The sequence below is a fragment of the Salmo salar genome, chromosome 15 (genome assembly GCF_965601325.2).
Source record: "Salmo salar chromosome 15, fSalSal1, whole genome shotgun sequence".
In the NCBI taxonomy this organism is placed as follows: domain Eukaryota; kingdom Metazoa; phylum Chordata; class Actinopteri; order Salmoniformes; family Salmonidae; genus Salmo; species Salmo salar.
Genome location: NC_138305.1, coordinates 102,328,147 through 102,343,876, shown reverse-complemented (window position 1 = coordinate 102,343,876; position 15,730 = coordinate 102,328,147). Strand labels below are relative to the sequence as shown.

At 43.0% G+C, this 15,730-nt stretch overlaps 2 protein-coding genes across 2 annotated transcripts in view; one reads left to right on the top strand and one right to left on the bottom strand.

Moving 5' to 3' along the window:
• Window positions 1–5,955: 5,955 nt before the first annotated feature.
• LOC106572794 (transmembrane protease serine 12) lies at window positions 5,956–12,530 on the bottom strand. The gene is made up of 3 exons (XM_082962230.1): window positions 12,280–12,530; window positions 11,623–11,900; window positions 5,956–6,636 (listed from the first exon to the last, which is right to left on the bottom strand). The coding sequence occupies exons 1-3, from the start codon at window positions 12,468–12,470 to the stop codon at window positions 6,428–6,430; spliced, it is 678 nt and encodes a 225-aa protein (XP_082818356.1). The 5' UTR covers window positions 12,471–12,530; the 3' UTR covers window positions 5,956–6,427.
• Window positions 12,531–13,666: 1,136 nt separating this feature from the next.
• Window positions 13,667–15,730, top strand: part of LOC106572732 (sodium channel protein type 8 subunit alpha) — a 128,429-nt gene continuing 126,365 nt past the window's right edge. Inside the window, exon 1 of the mRNA XM_045696375.2 lies at window positions 13,667–13,813. The gene's annotated coding sequence lies outside the window, so the exon portion shown is untranslated. The remainder of the gene's footprint in view (window positions 13,814–15,730) is intronic.

The window sequence follows — 15,730 nt, the reverse complement described above, 5'->3', positions numbered from 1 at the left end:
GAGCACCATGATTGGTGAACTCAACTCGTTATACACCATGGGCGCGTTCGTAAATTCACTCCGTTTTCAGAGCACTCTCGTCTGAGTGGTCCAGAGCGCAGAATAACAGCGCACTCTGAGCGCTCTCTGGAACTCCAGAGTGAATTTACGCATGCACCCATCGTAACGTCCAGTCGACTTTGCAGTGGAGACTGTTTTATGTATATGCAGGCCAACCAAACGGTGTCATTGCAACATATATATATATTTTGTTAAACAGCTTTTATGCACATGTAGCTAAATCCCAGAAAATATGAACCATGAATATTTATTGTTGGCCTCAGTGGCAGCGGCGGCCGTTAATTGACTGAATACCCGGGGCGCGAGATGGTTGCAGTTTAGCGATGGGCATTGCCGGCTCGGTCAGCTCAGCTCACCAAGCGGCTCTTTAAAACTATTCTGATGAAATCATACTCTACCTTAACCACAATGTATTTAAAAATGCATTGGTTTGTTATGAAAAAATGCTATTAAACATTGCATTTTAAAGTATAACTTTTTAATGTATATTAACAAAGTGCATATAAATGTAACAATTCAAAACGAATACAATCTGAACAACATAATAATAGAATATTGCACCATATCAAAGAAAAATAAATAACAAAGTGCAAAACTGCAGTGTCCCACTTAAAACATTTAATTGGTCCCTCTTTTTTCTCTCTTTAATGCCATGTTATAACCAGCAGCACACAGCAATGCTGACCACATTTTGGTTTTATGAGAGCTTTGCATTCAGAAATGCAAGCTGCCTCACTTTCGAGGGGCTGATGCGGTTTCTTCTCTCAGTAATTATTTGTCCCGTTTTCGAGAAGACCCTCTCAGAGGGAACGGATGTGGCCACTATGCAGAGTCTCCCTGTCATGACTTTAGTAAGCCGTGGGTAGACAGAGGCCTTGTTCTTCCACAAGCTCAGAGGATCTGCAGATTCGCTGCAGACCCTTACACATGAGTATCATTTTTGAGGCTGTCACATAGCTGAGAACAGTAACTTATTAGTTCAGGTTCATGTTGTGTCTACTGATACTACGTTCTCATCTACTGCTCATATACATATATAACACTGGATTAAATAATGATCTAGTAATAACTGCTTACTGTACCTCTCTCCACTGATCTCCATAGTGACCTGCTCAAAGGGTTCCAGGTGCATTGACAATGGCTAGGGGAGAGATGATGGCATCCTTTTAATCAAGAAACCTCTTCAACATATAAAATGTTGAATTCCACATCTCCAGCATTGAGATGTAGTGTCTTAGACCCCGAGGCTGTAGTGTCGCAATTCATTCATAATACTGTGAATATATAGTTTCACAGACATATTGTTGCATTTTTTTCTGGTTTGTGCGAAATCGTTAAGAATAATATAAAACCTGTCTGCACACCACCAAGGTGAATTGGTTTAGTCTTGACTCTTGGTTAACAGTGTTGGGTAATGTATTGATGCTCGAGTGCCAAATCACCACAAATTTGTTTCTATTTGTCTTTGTTACTTCTTTTTGATATTTATGAGTCTTATTTTTGTATATATTTTTATATTTATACCGTTTTAAATGTTATGATTATTTATTTGTGTTGTTCCAAATGTATGAATAAAAATGACATTTAGTGCAGAACGGTGATTTTTTTCTTTGTTAGCGGGGGCAAATCTCTTCTTCTCTGCAACTGCGCACGTGTGTGAGTTTGAGTGAGCGACAGGGAGAACGAGTAAGAGAGAAAGGGGAGGTGTCTGAATCAGGACACATGGGTTTTGCACTTGAAAAACAAGGCGAGTTAAAATATATTATTATATTATTATAAGCGGTGCTATTTCAATTGGATCTACTTACACTAAGATCAGGCAAGCATGGTCAGCTGAATAGGATGTCTCATGGGGAATCCAGTCTCAGTGAGACCTGATGCAGAGAAAAAAAACATTAATGATCATCAACATAGCTAGTACAAACCTAGCTCTTACCAAGCCGGTTAGTAGGAATCAATACATTGAAGATCAGTGTATCAAAGAGAAAAAAGTAACATTTTGCACACAGAACTTACTGTCAATGACTATGGATTTGAGGAGGGCTGGTTCTGCTCTCTCCATTCCCTGGGATGTAGCAGAATAGATCACTGGTTACTGAGTGGGTGTAGAGGCCATGCATCAGGTCATTGACGCTTCAGGAACTGTAAAGACAGAGACGAATCATGATTAACCATTACCTAAGGTCTTCACTAAGTTAGACTTAGCCTAGCAAGTACATTGACTATGGTTCCCCTCAGCAATATGTCAGTCAGGCAGACAGACTGTGAGATATAGAGAGAGAGATGGACAGCAAAACATCGGCTATTTACATTTCTTAGTCAGCAGGTGGGATAACTACTGTACTACTTCCCTTTGTTCTCTCCTCCATCCAAGCTAGAAGATTCCTGCAAAAAAAAGAAAATCAATAATTGAAAAAGGCTGTTGAGAAGTGTAACTTCAGAATGAGTGTTGAGGGGGAGCAGTGATATACAAAATGTATCATATTGTCAAATATAAAACACACAAATATTCAAGAATCCTTGATGAATCAAGAAGAACTTCACATTCATATTGGGGCGTACACATTTCAAGAATTAGGCTAGCTAACAATGTCTCACACACACACACAATCAATGTTTCCTATTTGTATTAATCAACCACACACACACTCACAAAGCTAGCATGACACAATGTTGACATGATGAGAATCTTTTCTATAAGTTATTGTGATCATTATCTCTCTCCGTCACACACGCACAACACACACAAACACATAGCTAGCATGACAACGGACATGACAATGTTATCTAAAGCTATTTGCACTGGATAAGAGTGTCTGCTAAATGACTTGGAGTCAATACATTGAAGATCAGAGTATCAAAGAGAAACTCCATTGTGTCCTCCTCCCAGAGTGCTAAGAACCTTGGCGTGACCCTGGACAACACCCTGTCGTTCTCAACTAACATCAAGGCGGTGACCCAATCCTGTAGGTTCATGCTCTACAACATTTGCAGAGTACGACCCTGCCTCACACAGGAAGCGGCGCAGGTCCTAATCCAGGCACTTGTCATCTCCCGTCTGGATTACTGCAACTCGCTGTTGGCTGGGCTCCCTGCCTGTGCCATTAAACCCCTACAACTCATCCAGAACGCCGCAGCCCATCTGGTGTTCAACCTTCCCAAGTTCTCTCACGTAACCCCGCTCCTCCGCTCTCTCCACTGGCTTCCAGTTGAAGCTCGCATCCGCTACAAGACCATGGTGCTTGCCTACTGAGCTGTAAGGGGAACGGCACCTCCGTACCTTCAGGCTCTGATCAGGCCCTACACCCAAACAAGGGCACTGCGTTCATCCACCTCTGACCTGCTCGCCTCCCTACCTCTGAGGAAGCACAGTTCCCGCTCAGCCCAGTCAAAACTGTTCGCTGCTCTGGCACCCCAATGGTGGAACAAGCTCCCTCACGACGCCAGGACAGCAGAGTCAATCACCACCTTCCGGAGACACCTGAAACCCCACCTCTTTAAGGAATACCTGGGATAGGATAAAGTAATCCTTCTAACCCCCCCCCCCCCCCCCCCCTTAAAAGATTTAGATGCACTATTGTAAAGTGGTTGTTCCACTGGATATCATAAGGTGAATGCACCAATTTGTAAGTCGCTCTGGATAAGAGCGTCTGCTAAATGACTTAAATGTAAATGTAAATGACTTAAATGTAAATTTTAAATGTCTATTGTGATCATCATCTCTCCCTGGCTGTGAGAGAGAGCGAGAGAGCGAGAGAGAGAGAGAGAGAGAGAACACACACACACATTTCTGTCATTAACTAAACAGATACAGTAACAGAATGTCAAAACGTTAGCTAGCTAGCTATAACAGGTAAACTTACCATGTCCATGGAGGATTAGCCAGAGAGCTAATGTTAGCTAACTAAAATGAGCTAGCTAGCAAAACTTTCCTTGACGTTTTTCTCCCCAACAAATCGCTGCTTTACACTCTAAAAATAAAAAGGTTCCTAGACTATCCTTTAGGGTTTCTTCAAAGTTAAACTGTGGGGGAACCCCTACAAGTTCTTCAAAGTTAAACTGTGGGGGAACCCCTACGAGTTCTTCAAAGTTAAATTGTGGGGGAACCCCTACAAGTTCTTCAAAGTTAAACTGTGGGGGAACCCTTATAATTTCTTCAAAGAACCCTTTAATGGATCCTCAAAGAACCTTTTGAAGAACCTTTCGGGGTTAATTTTTTAACTAACCCCCCTGTCCCTCATGCCCTATTATTAATAATAATAATAACAATACACATAACAATAACACCACAATATTTTAGTCCTCAGTGTTTATGATTTTAGTAGCAAAGAAGAATAATAAAATCTAAATGAGGTAAACTCCCAGCAGAGCCCCAAGTCCGATGGGAATATCCTCTGGCGTGTTGATGTTAATGTGTTGATGTTCTCCGTATCCATAGCCAGAATGATTTTACAGTGCATTGTGATCAAACAGGTTTCCTGTTATATTCATCAGAAGTGTAGGTAGGGTGAAGTCTGTGAATCCAAAAAAATTGTAATTATGCAGATGATTAACAAAACATGCACACAACAGAATTCATAGCTTGGTTTTTGTGTTGAATGTGAATGAAAAAAACCTGTTTTGATAATGACCTATGGGATATTCATTGAAATGGTAAGGGAGGACGATGGTAAATGCGAACTGCATGACGTACCAATTGACATACCTTTGTCAAAAGCGAGCTGCTCAGTCATCTGCACGCAATACAGCCAGCCTTCAACATATTCTTATAGCCTACATATTCTTACCTCTTGATATCCATTGAATTGTGTCCATTTTCTGTTTTAGAAAGACTGGCACACATATGAAAAGACAGATGGTATTATCATAAAACAATATAAAATTTAGATCATACAAGGGACAAACCTTACCTTAAATTGAGATCTTTACATTTTTCAGTTAAGTGCCTGCACCTGTTGTCCTTTCAAATCGAAATGTTTCAGTTGGGCAGTTAGGTTCCTGCAAGAACCCCCACCAACTAAGAAGGTTCCTTGATGAACCCCACCTCCTATGGGGTTCTTGGAAGAACCTTTTGGGAGCCATTTTCAGTGCCAAGAACCCTAAGGTTCTTCAATGAACTTTGAGGATCTTAGAAGAACCCATAATTTTTAGAGTGTAATAAAAACCTAAATGGCCTTACTCCTGAAAAAATGTATTGAGCTGTATAAGCTGAAGTGGATTCGGCCCGATTACCATTAACCCAGAGTAATATGATTCTGCCGGACTCTGTAAATTCTCAGCCCGCATGAAACCACCCAAGTCCGAGTCCATTCCGACTCCCCTGTATCTCAAACGGAATACGCCAGAGCCCAGCGTGTTGACTGGGTACAGTATGCCATGACACCCTGACCCGGTTTGGTGCGCTCTGCCAGCTGTTGTTTACCAAATGTGCTAAGCTGAATCATGCAAACCCTGTTGAAAAAGAACATTACTGAAATTGTTTTGAAACAGGAAAATTTAAACATTTACATCGCATTTAAAACATAATCCATGAATTATATAACCAATCACAAGCAGGGTGCCGCCCCTAACACTAATTGGCGAGCTGCCACTGCTCAGTGGTTGAACTTGACATTTTTGGCAACCTGTGAGATCAAAAGGCTGCAATATAAGTAGGCTAGTAGGCATAAGGAATATAATAGTATAGAATTCTCTCAAGAAATTAGTAGTATGCTACAACATTTAATTTCATGTTCCTTAAGGCCTAGCTAATGTTTTTATGAGCTACTATGATAAAGTAAGACAGTGGAAACAATGGCCTTATGGCATTTCACAGGTTTATCCGTCAAAAGTCATAAAATTGTTGAAATGACCCATCAAATATAGCCTACAGAGCCTTTGAATAATATGGTTTATTTAGGCTACTCCTGAGAAGTGACAGAACTATTGACCACGTAAAGTCATCAAAACCAAAATGTAATGACCATCCATGAGAGAGTAGTTTATGTCAAACACTGGACTAGATTCAGCAGTTCACCTCATTCAGATAAGTCTAGAAACTACACTGGACAGGACTAAGATGAAACTGTTATCTAGCTGACAGACGGCTGACAGGGATTTTGACTGAGTTGTCTTCAGCCAGGCTGAGTACTTGCTGGCCCTAGTATACACTCCGGGTCTTTTAGGCAATCCGCAGGCATCCCCAAAACTTGTCACGCCAACAATGTAGAATTTTTCCTGATCCTCACTGAAGCACTGGAGTGGACCTCCACTGTCTCCCTTCATAATGCAGTGAAAACAGAGTGTGTTTATGGTATTATCATGGCGAACACAACTTTATTCTAATGGACTATGTCCCAAATGGAACCCTATTTTCCATGAGCTCTGGTCAAAAGTAGTGCAGTATAAAGGGAATTGGGTGCCATTTTGGACACAGACATAATGGCCACCTCACCTGACATGTGTCGACCACCCCGGTCTCAGAGCCAGCACAGATCATTCCATTCTTGATGTAACCGTTGTACCAGTCGATCTGGTTACAAGTATTTTGCTCAAACAACTCCACCTCAGCTTCTTGCAGCGTGTCCATTGGCTTTCCTAAAGAGATACCAGACACACATTGTTCCAAGATGGTGTAAGACGTGTGTGTTTGTCTTTGTCTTATCCCGTGGCTTATCCCATGTAAATAGCCAGTCTTTTTCGTATATATCTTAATCTCACTTTCTATCTACGAACTAAATATACTTTCCTGCAACCCGCCTCACCCAATGTGGTACGGATCTGCAATTTTTATTCCTTATAACTGGAACTTCCATCAGGAGCTAGCCAGCTAATTAGCTACTAGTCTTTGTTAGCCACGGCTAGCGGTTTTCACTTTTTTCTCGGTCATCAGCCAGCCAGCCAGCCAGCCAGCCAGCCAGCCTTAGCTCAGACAACACTTGCCTGTCTGCACAGCGCGATATCAACCCAGAGCATATCGGACTGCTTCTCTCTACCACATCACCGGATTCCTGCCACTCTGGATCATTACACCGGATCATCGCAGCTAGCTATCTGCAAACAAGTGGCTACTGTTAGCTAACGCCTCTGTCCCGAAGCAAGCACCAGCTAGCCTCGAGCTAGGCCCATATACCAGCTAATTCTAGGGCTACAATACCTCCTTTGCCAATTGGCCTGGACTCTTTATTGTCGACACGGAGCCCCGCCGATCCATCACAACTGGACTGCCGACGTGATCGCCCGATGTGGTCAACAGGCTATTATGTTACGATGTCACCGAAGAACCATCTACTAGCCCCGGCCCGCTAGCTTTTCTGAACGCTGTGTCCCCTGCTCACCAAGCATAGTAGTGACTACCGAACGGCACCCTGACTCACCTATTGTTGCTCTTTTGACCCTATGATCACTCGGCTACACAGCTGATGCCCCCTGGACTGTTTCAATAACACGGTACCTCATTTTTTTTACCTGTCGGCCCCAGCCTCGAACTCAGGTCCTGTATGTACCTAACTGACCTTTCATCGCCATTTACCCGTTGTCTTAGCTCTCCTGATCAACACCTTTGTTTGCTTTATGACTCTCTAATGTCAATATGTCTTGCCTACTACTGTCCTGGCTAGTTCTTACTGTTTTATTTCACTGTAGAGCCCTCAGCCCCACTCAAAATGCCTTAGATAGCTCTTTTGTCCCAGAGACGAGACCTCTCTCATCGTCACTCAACGCCTAGGTTTACCTCCACTGTACTCGCATCCTACCATACCATTGTCTGTACATTTTGCCCTGAATCTACTCTACCACGCCCATAAATCTGCTCCTTTTATTCTCTGTCCCCAACGCACTAGACGACCAGTTCTTCTAGCCTTTAGCCGTACCCTTATCGTACTCCTTCGCTGTTCCTCTGGTGAAGTAGAGGTTAACCCAGGCCCTGTAGCCACCAGTTCCGCTCCTATTCCCCAGGCACTATCATTTGTTGACTTCTGTAACCGTAAAAGTGTTGGTTTCATGCATGTTAACATCAGAAGCCTCATCCCTAAGTTTGTTTTATTCACTGCTTTAGCACACTCCACTTACCCTGATGTCCTAGCCGTGTCTGAATCCTGGCTTAGGAAGGCCACCAAAGATTCAATCCCCAACTACAACATTTTCTGCCAAGATAGAACTGCCAAAGGGGGTGGAGTTGCAATCTACCTCAGCGATAGCCTGCAGAGTTCTGTCATGCTATCCAGGTCTCTGCCCAAACAGTTCGAGCTTCTACTTTTAAAAATCCACCTTTCCAGAAATAAGTCTCTCACTGTTGCCGCTTGTTATAGACTCCCCTCAGCCCCCAGCTGTGCCCTGAACACCACATGTGAATTAACTGCCCCCCATTTAGCTTCAGAGTTTTTACTGTTAGGTTACCTAAACTGGGATATGCTTAACACCCCGGCCGTCCTACAATCTAAGCTAGATGCCCTCAATCTTACAGAAATTATCAAGGAACCTACCAGGTACAACCCTAAATCCGTAAACACGGGCACCCTCATAGATATCATCCTGACCAACCTGCCCTCTAAATACACCTCTGCTGTCTTCAACCAGGATCTCAGTGATCACTGCCTCATTGCCTGCGTCCGTAATGGGTCCGCGGTCAAACGACCACCCCTCATCACTGTCAAAAGCTCCATAAAACACTTCAGGCCAGGCCTTTCTAGTCGACCTGGCCCTGGTATCCTGGAAAGATATTGACCTCATTCCAACAGTAGAGGATGCCTGGTTATTCTTAAAAAGTGCTTTCCTCACCATCTTAAATAAGCATGCCCCATTCAAAAAATGTAGAACTAAGAACAGATATAGCCCTTAGTTCACTCCAGACTTGACTGTCCTTGACCAGCACAAAAACATCCTGTGGCGTTCTGCATTAGCATCGAATAGCCCCCGCGATATGCAACTTTTCAGGGAAGTTTGGAACAAATAGACACAGGCAGTTAGCAAAGCAAAGACTAGCTTTTTCAAACAGAAATTTGAATCCTGTAGCTCTAACTCCAAAAAATTCTGGGACACTAAAGTTCATCAAGAATAATACCACCTCCCAGCTGCCCACTGCACTGAGGCTTGGAAACACTGTCACCACCAATAAATCTACGATAATCGATCATTTCAATAAGCATTCTTCTACGGCTGGCCATGCTTTCCACCTGGCTATCCCTACCCTGGTCAACAGCTCTGCATCCCCCACAGCAACTTGCCCAAGCCTCCCCCATTTCTCCTTCACCCAAATCCAGATAGCTGATGTTCTGAAAGAGCTGCAAAACCTGGACCCCTACAAATCAGCTGGGCTAGACAATCTGGACCCTTTCTTTCTAAAATTATCTGCCACAATTGTTGCAACCCCTATTACTAGCCTGTTCAACCTCTCTTTCGTATTGTCTGAGATCTCTAAAGATTGGAAAGCTGCCGCGGTCATCCCCCTCTTCAAAGGAGGAGACACTTTAGACCCAAACTGTTACAGACCTAAATCTATCCTACCCTGCCTTTCTAAAGTCTTCGAAAGCCAAGTTAACAAACAGATCACCAACCATTTCGAATCCCACCGTACCTTCTCCGCTATGCAATCTGGTTTCCGAGCGGGTCATGGGTGCACCTCAGCCACACTCAAGGTCCTAAAAGATATCATAACCGCCATCGATAAAAGACAATACTGTGCAGCCGTCTTCATCGACCTGGCCATCACCACATTCTTATCAGCAGACTCAACAGCCTTGGTTTCTCAAATGACTGCCTCGCCTGGTTCACCAACTACTTCTCAGATAGAGTTCAGAGTCAAATCGGAGAGCCTGTTGTCCGGACCTCTGGCAGTCTCTATGGGGGTGCCACAGGGTTCAATTTCTTGGGCCGACTCTTTTGTTCTGTATACATCAATGATGTCGCTCTTGCTGCTGGAGATTCTCGGATCCACCTCTACGCAGACGACACCATTCTGTATACTTCTGGCCCTTCTTTGGACACTGTGCTAACAAACCTCCAGACCAGCTTCAATGCCATACAACACTCCTTCCGTGGCCTCCAACTGCTCTTAAATGCAAGTAAAATTAAATGCATGCTCTTCAACCGCTCGCTGCCCGCACCCGCTCGCCCGTCGAGCATCACTACTCTGGACAGTTCTGACTTAGAATATGTGGACAACTACAAATACCTAGGTGTCTGGTTAGACTGTAAACTCTCCTTCCAGACTCACATTAAGCATCTCCAATCCGAAATTAAATCTAGAATTGGTTTCCTATTTCGCAACAAAGCATTCTTCACTCATGCTGCCAAACATTCCCTCGTAAAACTGACTATCCTACCGATCCTCGACTTCAGCGATGTCATTTACAAAATAGCTTCCAACACTCTACTCAGCAAATTGGATGTAGTCTATCACAGTGCCATCCGTTTTGTCATCAAAGCCCCATACACTACCAATCACTGCGACCTGTATGCTCTCGTTGGCTGCCCTCTCTTCATATTCGTCGCCAATCCCACTGGCTCCAGGTCATCTATACGTTTTTGCTAGGTAAAGCCCTGCCTTATCTCAGATCACTGGTCATCATAGCAGCACCCACCCGTAGCACGCGCTCCAGCAGGTATATTTCACTGGTCATCCCCAAAGCCAACTCCTCATTTAGCTGCCTTTCCTTCCAGTTCTCTGCTGCCAATGACTGGAACAAATTGCAAAAATTACTGAAGCTGGAGTCTTATATCTCCCTCACTAACTTTAAGCATCAGCTGTCAGAGCAGCTTAATGATCACTGCACCTGTACACAGCCCATCGGTAAATAGTCCACCCAACTACCTCATCCCCATATTGTTACTTATTTTTTTGCTCCTTTGCACCCCAGTATCTCTACTCTGCTCTCAACCCCCCCATATAACACAAACACATCCATTTGAGAAGACCACAGGGTCAGCCACAGTACAGGGTCATCTTCTGCACATCTATCACTCCAGTGTTTAATTGCTAAATTGTAATTATTTTGCCACTATGGCCAATTTATTGCATTACCTCCCTAATCTTACTACATTTGCACACACTGTATATAGATTTTTCTATTGTGTTATTGACTGTACGTTTGTTTATCCCATGTGTAACTCTGTGTTGTTTGTGTCGCACTGCTTTGCTTTATCTTGGCCAGGTCGCAGTTGTAATGTAATTGAGAACTTGTTCTCAACTGGCCTAAATGTTTAAATAAAGGTGAAATAAAAATAAATAAAAAACATGCTGTGTTCATCTACTGCTAAATTCAACATTCAGCACTGTTATACCCTCATAGCCTGGTCCCAGAAATGTTTGTGCAATCATGTCAACTCCTTGTCATGCATGACAAGGAGTGGCATGATGGCACAAACAAACTGGTACCCAGGCTAAGGCTCTTAACGCCTAAACTTCTCTTCATCCAGGGGTGCTGCACTGTGGCTGACCCTGTGGTCCTCTCAAATCAATGTGTTTGTGTTATACGAGGGGGTTGAGAGCAGAGCAGGAGGCCATTTTCCGATGTTACAGTTTGATTGATAACGGTTGTATTGTATCATATTGTATTGTAATTTCCTAATAGATCCCACACAAACCTTTGAAAGAAGTGCTGCCCCAACCACTGACGAAACACTGGTTGAGGTTTAAGTTGAACTCCTCCATCTCGTCTTCCACTGTACAGACAGGCTGGACAAAGTCTGTGTACTCCAGGGGAGAGCTGAGATGCAGAAGAGCTATGTCGTTGGAGTAGCTGGGGTGGTGGAACTTCTCATGAGCTCTGACCTCCACAACATAGCGGCGCTGGGAGTACCGCCCTGGTTCTGTTAGTACGTTGAGTCCTGCCACCACGCGCAGACTGGACATCCTATGGGGTCTGGGTGCAGCAAAAGCAGTTGGGGGGGGTTAAACAGAAATTATTATTTTGAGCATTAGAGTATCAGCAGCTTTTTCCATCGTTTACTGACTAGAAGGAAAAAGGCAATATTGAAGGATGAGAGAGTATGTATCTGTCAATGCAATGTAATTTCTAAGTTAAATCCTTTTGTCTTATTAAGCCTATAAGCAATTGAAAATATTTTTTATCAGTGACACTTTCAATGATGTATCTCAAGTGATTGTAGCCTACCTGTTCATCTGTTTGGCTTTATCTTTTTGCATGTATGATTAGGCATGGTGATGGCTGGGTAGCCTATGTAGATTTAATATAAGCTATCCATGTAATGTATTTCATGTTGGTTATATAGATGACTCACGGAACGATAGTGAAGCAGTGTGCAGCGGTGAGCACCCAGAGGCTGTTGAGGACGGTCCCGCCACAGAGGTGCCAGGACCTCACCTGCACGCTGACCTGCCAAGGCCATGCACCCAAAGGTGCATTGCGCCCTCCAACAACACGTGACCCTCCTGGATCGTCCACCAACGGCCGCTGTCCGCATGCTGTCATCACCAACGCAGAATAATGTAAATGTAGAATGTAAATGTAAGTTTCTGTTGAAAGTTATGCAGGTCAAGCATGCGCACTAATGATTACATATGAAACTGATTATCACAGTAGGCCGAGTATGGCAAAAGTAAACACCCTTTACTCTGCTTATCATAATCGGTGTAAGGTCTTAATCAAAGTAAACATACACTGATTAAAACACCTGGTTTTCTGATTAAAACACCTGGTTTCGAATTATTAGGACAAGTGAACGATTTAATCGGCGTTCCAGCGGTATATTTAATCTGCGCATGTGCCAGCACCGGTAGCACAAGCCTCCCTCAGTAGGCTGGAATCAGCTTTCGCGTCATCGCTTATTGGCAACATTTTGCGCGCTCGTTGCGCACAAGTCTTTTCATGATACATCTGGTATTGATCTATGACTTACTTTCTTGTGCTGAAACTTCAGATAGCAATACACTTATGGACAGGGCACATTGTAAAAAGATTCCAAATGTCCTAAAGTCCATCTTTATGTGAGGAAAATGTAGGTGGACTAAACTGGCAGGTGGATTGGTGGATCTCCAATCATTGCTTGATTCATTCATGTATTGTTCCAAAGCAAAGAGGTGTCGGCTTTGTGACGTAAAAGTTTGGTCACAATTGTTTTACTGTAGGCTATGTGTGAGGTCACTTATCAATAACTAGGGACTGGGATAATGTCGATACCGGCTATCATAGGCTACAATATCATTTCATATTTTCCATATAATTATTTGCAACGAATATTAGGCCCAATTTACGCAGTGTCTCGTGTCATCACTGTAGCCCACATCAATAGCCTAATGATCACTTACAGACAGTAAAACATTATTGTATGCCAACAACTCATTAGGCTACATTGGCCACGATGTAGGTCTGCAGTAGCCTAAACGGCATATCATCCATCATAAATCTTACAAGACTGAAAAAAGTGGTCCACAATTGTCAGCTGATATGGCCCATTCAGTTGCTGTGCCTGTGCTGAACGCCCTACAGGCTAGTATTTTTAACTATTTCACCTCTTGTCGAGGTATTTGAACAAAAGTTAGATAACAATTCACCTCTTTAGTTTGTTCATATGTACAGTATGTCTGTTTTTGACGCACAAATGAATGGTGGTGGTGGTCACTGATTTCTTCAGTAAAATGCAATTGCCGACACTCCCTTACATTTCTGCTGAGAGTCATCAATTATGCAGCCAGGGTAGCTGCAAGCACTGAGAGGTAGCAGCTACAATATGGCGGCAACCCCCGTTTCTCCTGAATCGTTTCGACATCTGCAGTCGAGCAACGCCTTTCTGGGTTCCTTGTAATGCTTATAAAGTAGGTCAATTCTTAGCTTTTTCTAAAATGGTTGCATGTTTTGATGAATTGGTTGGTTCTATAGTCTCAATAACCTGATAAAAATGTCGCAGAGCCGCTCTCTGACCAGCATCTTCTTATTTTTTGCTTGAATTGGCTGCCTGCCTTAGCCTCAAACTGATTCCCGTTATATTTAAGCTTAATCGATATATTGCTAATATCCTTCACTGAGCTAGCCATAATATTGTTCAGACAAATAGGAAAAACTATAAGGCGACGATGGCCACAATTCTGACAGCTTCAAAAACTCAACGATTTAAATATTTTTAAAAAATTATGATTATCAAACAACTAGTTATGATTTTGTGCTTAAATTGTATTTCATTTCGTGGTAGTTATGAAACGCTGCCAATATTGGCGTCAGTAGCCTGACGAGATCATTCTCTCCCCATCTTCCTCCAAAATGCTCATCCATCTAATCGAGCCTATTCTAACATGTAGGGGTGTTTTCTGTGGTGCCAGAGCCTTTGAAACTATGCTGCTATCCTCCACCACTCTTTTTCATCAACCTTTCATCTCAAAATTGATAATCAAAGCAAGAACCTTACAACCAGTGTAATTTCGTTGCATACATATACCCTGGTATCGATCAGGTGGTCGACATGGCTTTACGGGTGTGGTAGCCTACATCTCGTCTTCCTTCAGTTGGAGCCGACTTTAGGACTAGGCAGCGCGTAAAACGCTCAGAATATCCTAGAAACATTGAATTATCGGAGAAAATGATTTTTCCTGAGTCTACTATGTTGATTGCGATAAGGTAGGACTATGTGTTCAACATGGGACATTTTGCACGGTGGGAAAATATAACCGCTTAAAAACCTAACATAGAAACCACCCACTGCAGCATTTCGTTGTGTTTCCTAGGCTGTGATGTGCCGCACTTTTGGGTAGGCTGGTGCTGAACGCGTACATTGCAATATCTGTGCACGATGGTTAATTTGTCGTATTATGTACAGTAAGTCTACAAACTGACTTTGTGATAAGATTGGCAACGGTAGAATGATCGATATTAAAACACACGTTTTGTTATACATCAAAACATTCAGTGCTACTCGATTGACGGTGTTTAGCCTATTACTCCTCAGATTAGATAACAACGACACACTAAACTAGTGTGCATGTCTTTGGCAGGGAGATTGCTGTCATTGAGTTTGTAGTAAACAATAGTAGTCTGAAATGGATAGGGCCATCGACTGCCAGGAACATGGCAGGTTCTGGTGCAACACACTGAGATCTGCCTCCTTCGTTACATAATATACATTGCCATTTGACATCATACCATGTCGCTGAATGTGTATCCTAGGCTATGTTTGGAAAATGTTTGTCATTAAGTGAAGTAAGGACATTTGAAGTAGCCACGGGTTTCCCTGTGAGACACCGTCGTTAACAGTAAGAGCTGCATGGCGCTTTCTGTATACTCTGTCTACGATGGTTACATAAAACTAGCCCGGTGAACCGGCACCGGATGAAAGAAAATGACAGAAAATGGTTCATTTCGTATTATGTCCCACTGGGTCCAAGCAAGAATAGAATATGAGGGATGGTTGCTATCGAAGTTATGGTGATGCATAGGCTAGCCTAATCTTACATTAGCCAGTGTGATAACATTTACGTAGGTAAGTAAACGCTGTAGCCTGAAAAAACATTTGATATTGCTTGTGTTTGTTTAATCAACGGAACATATTCCATTATCGGATTATACGACACCTGCAGCACCATATCCTTGTTAGTATTAATGTAGCCTATGACTTTAGACTCATGGCCTGCATCCTAAGATCCATTTCTGCCCAAATATCTTGTCCTGTTATCATTAACGCCCCAATGCAATACTTTTTCGGAGTAAATCAATCAAAGAAAAAGAGTGTGCATGTTGATATT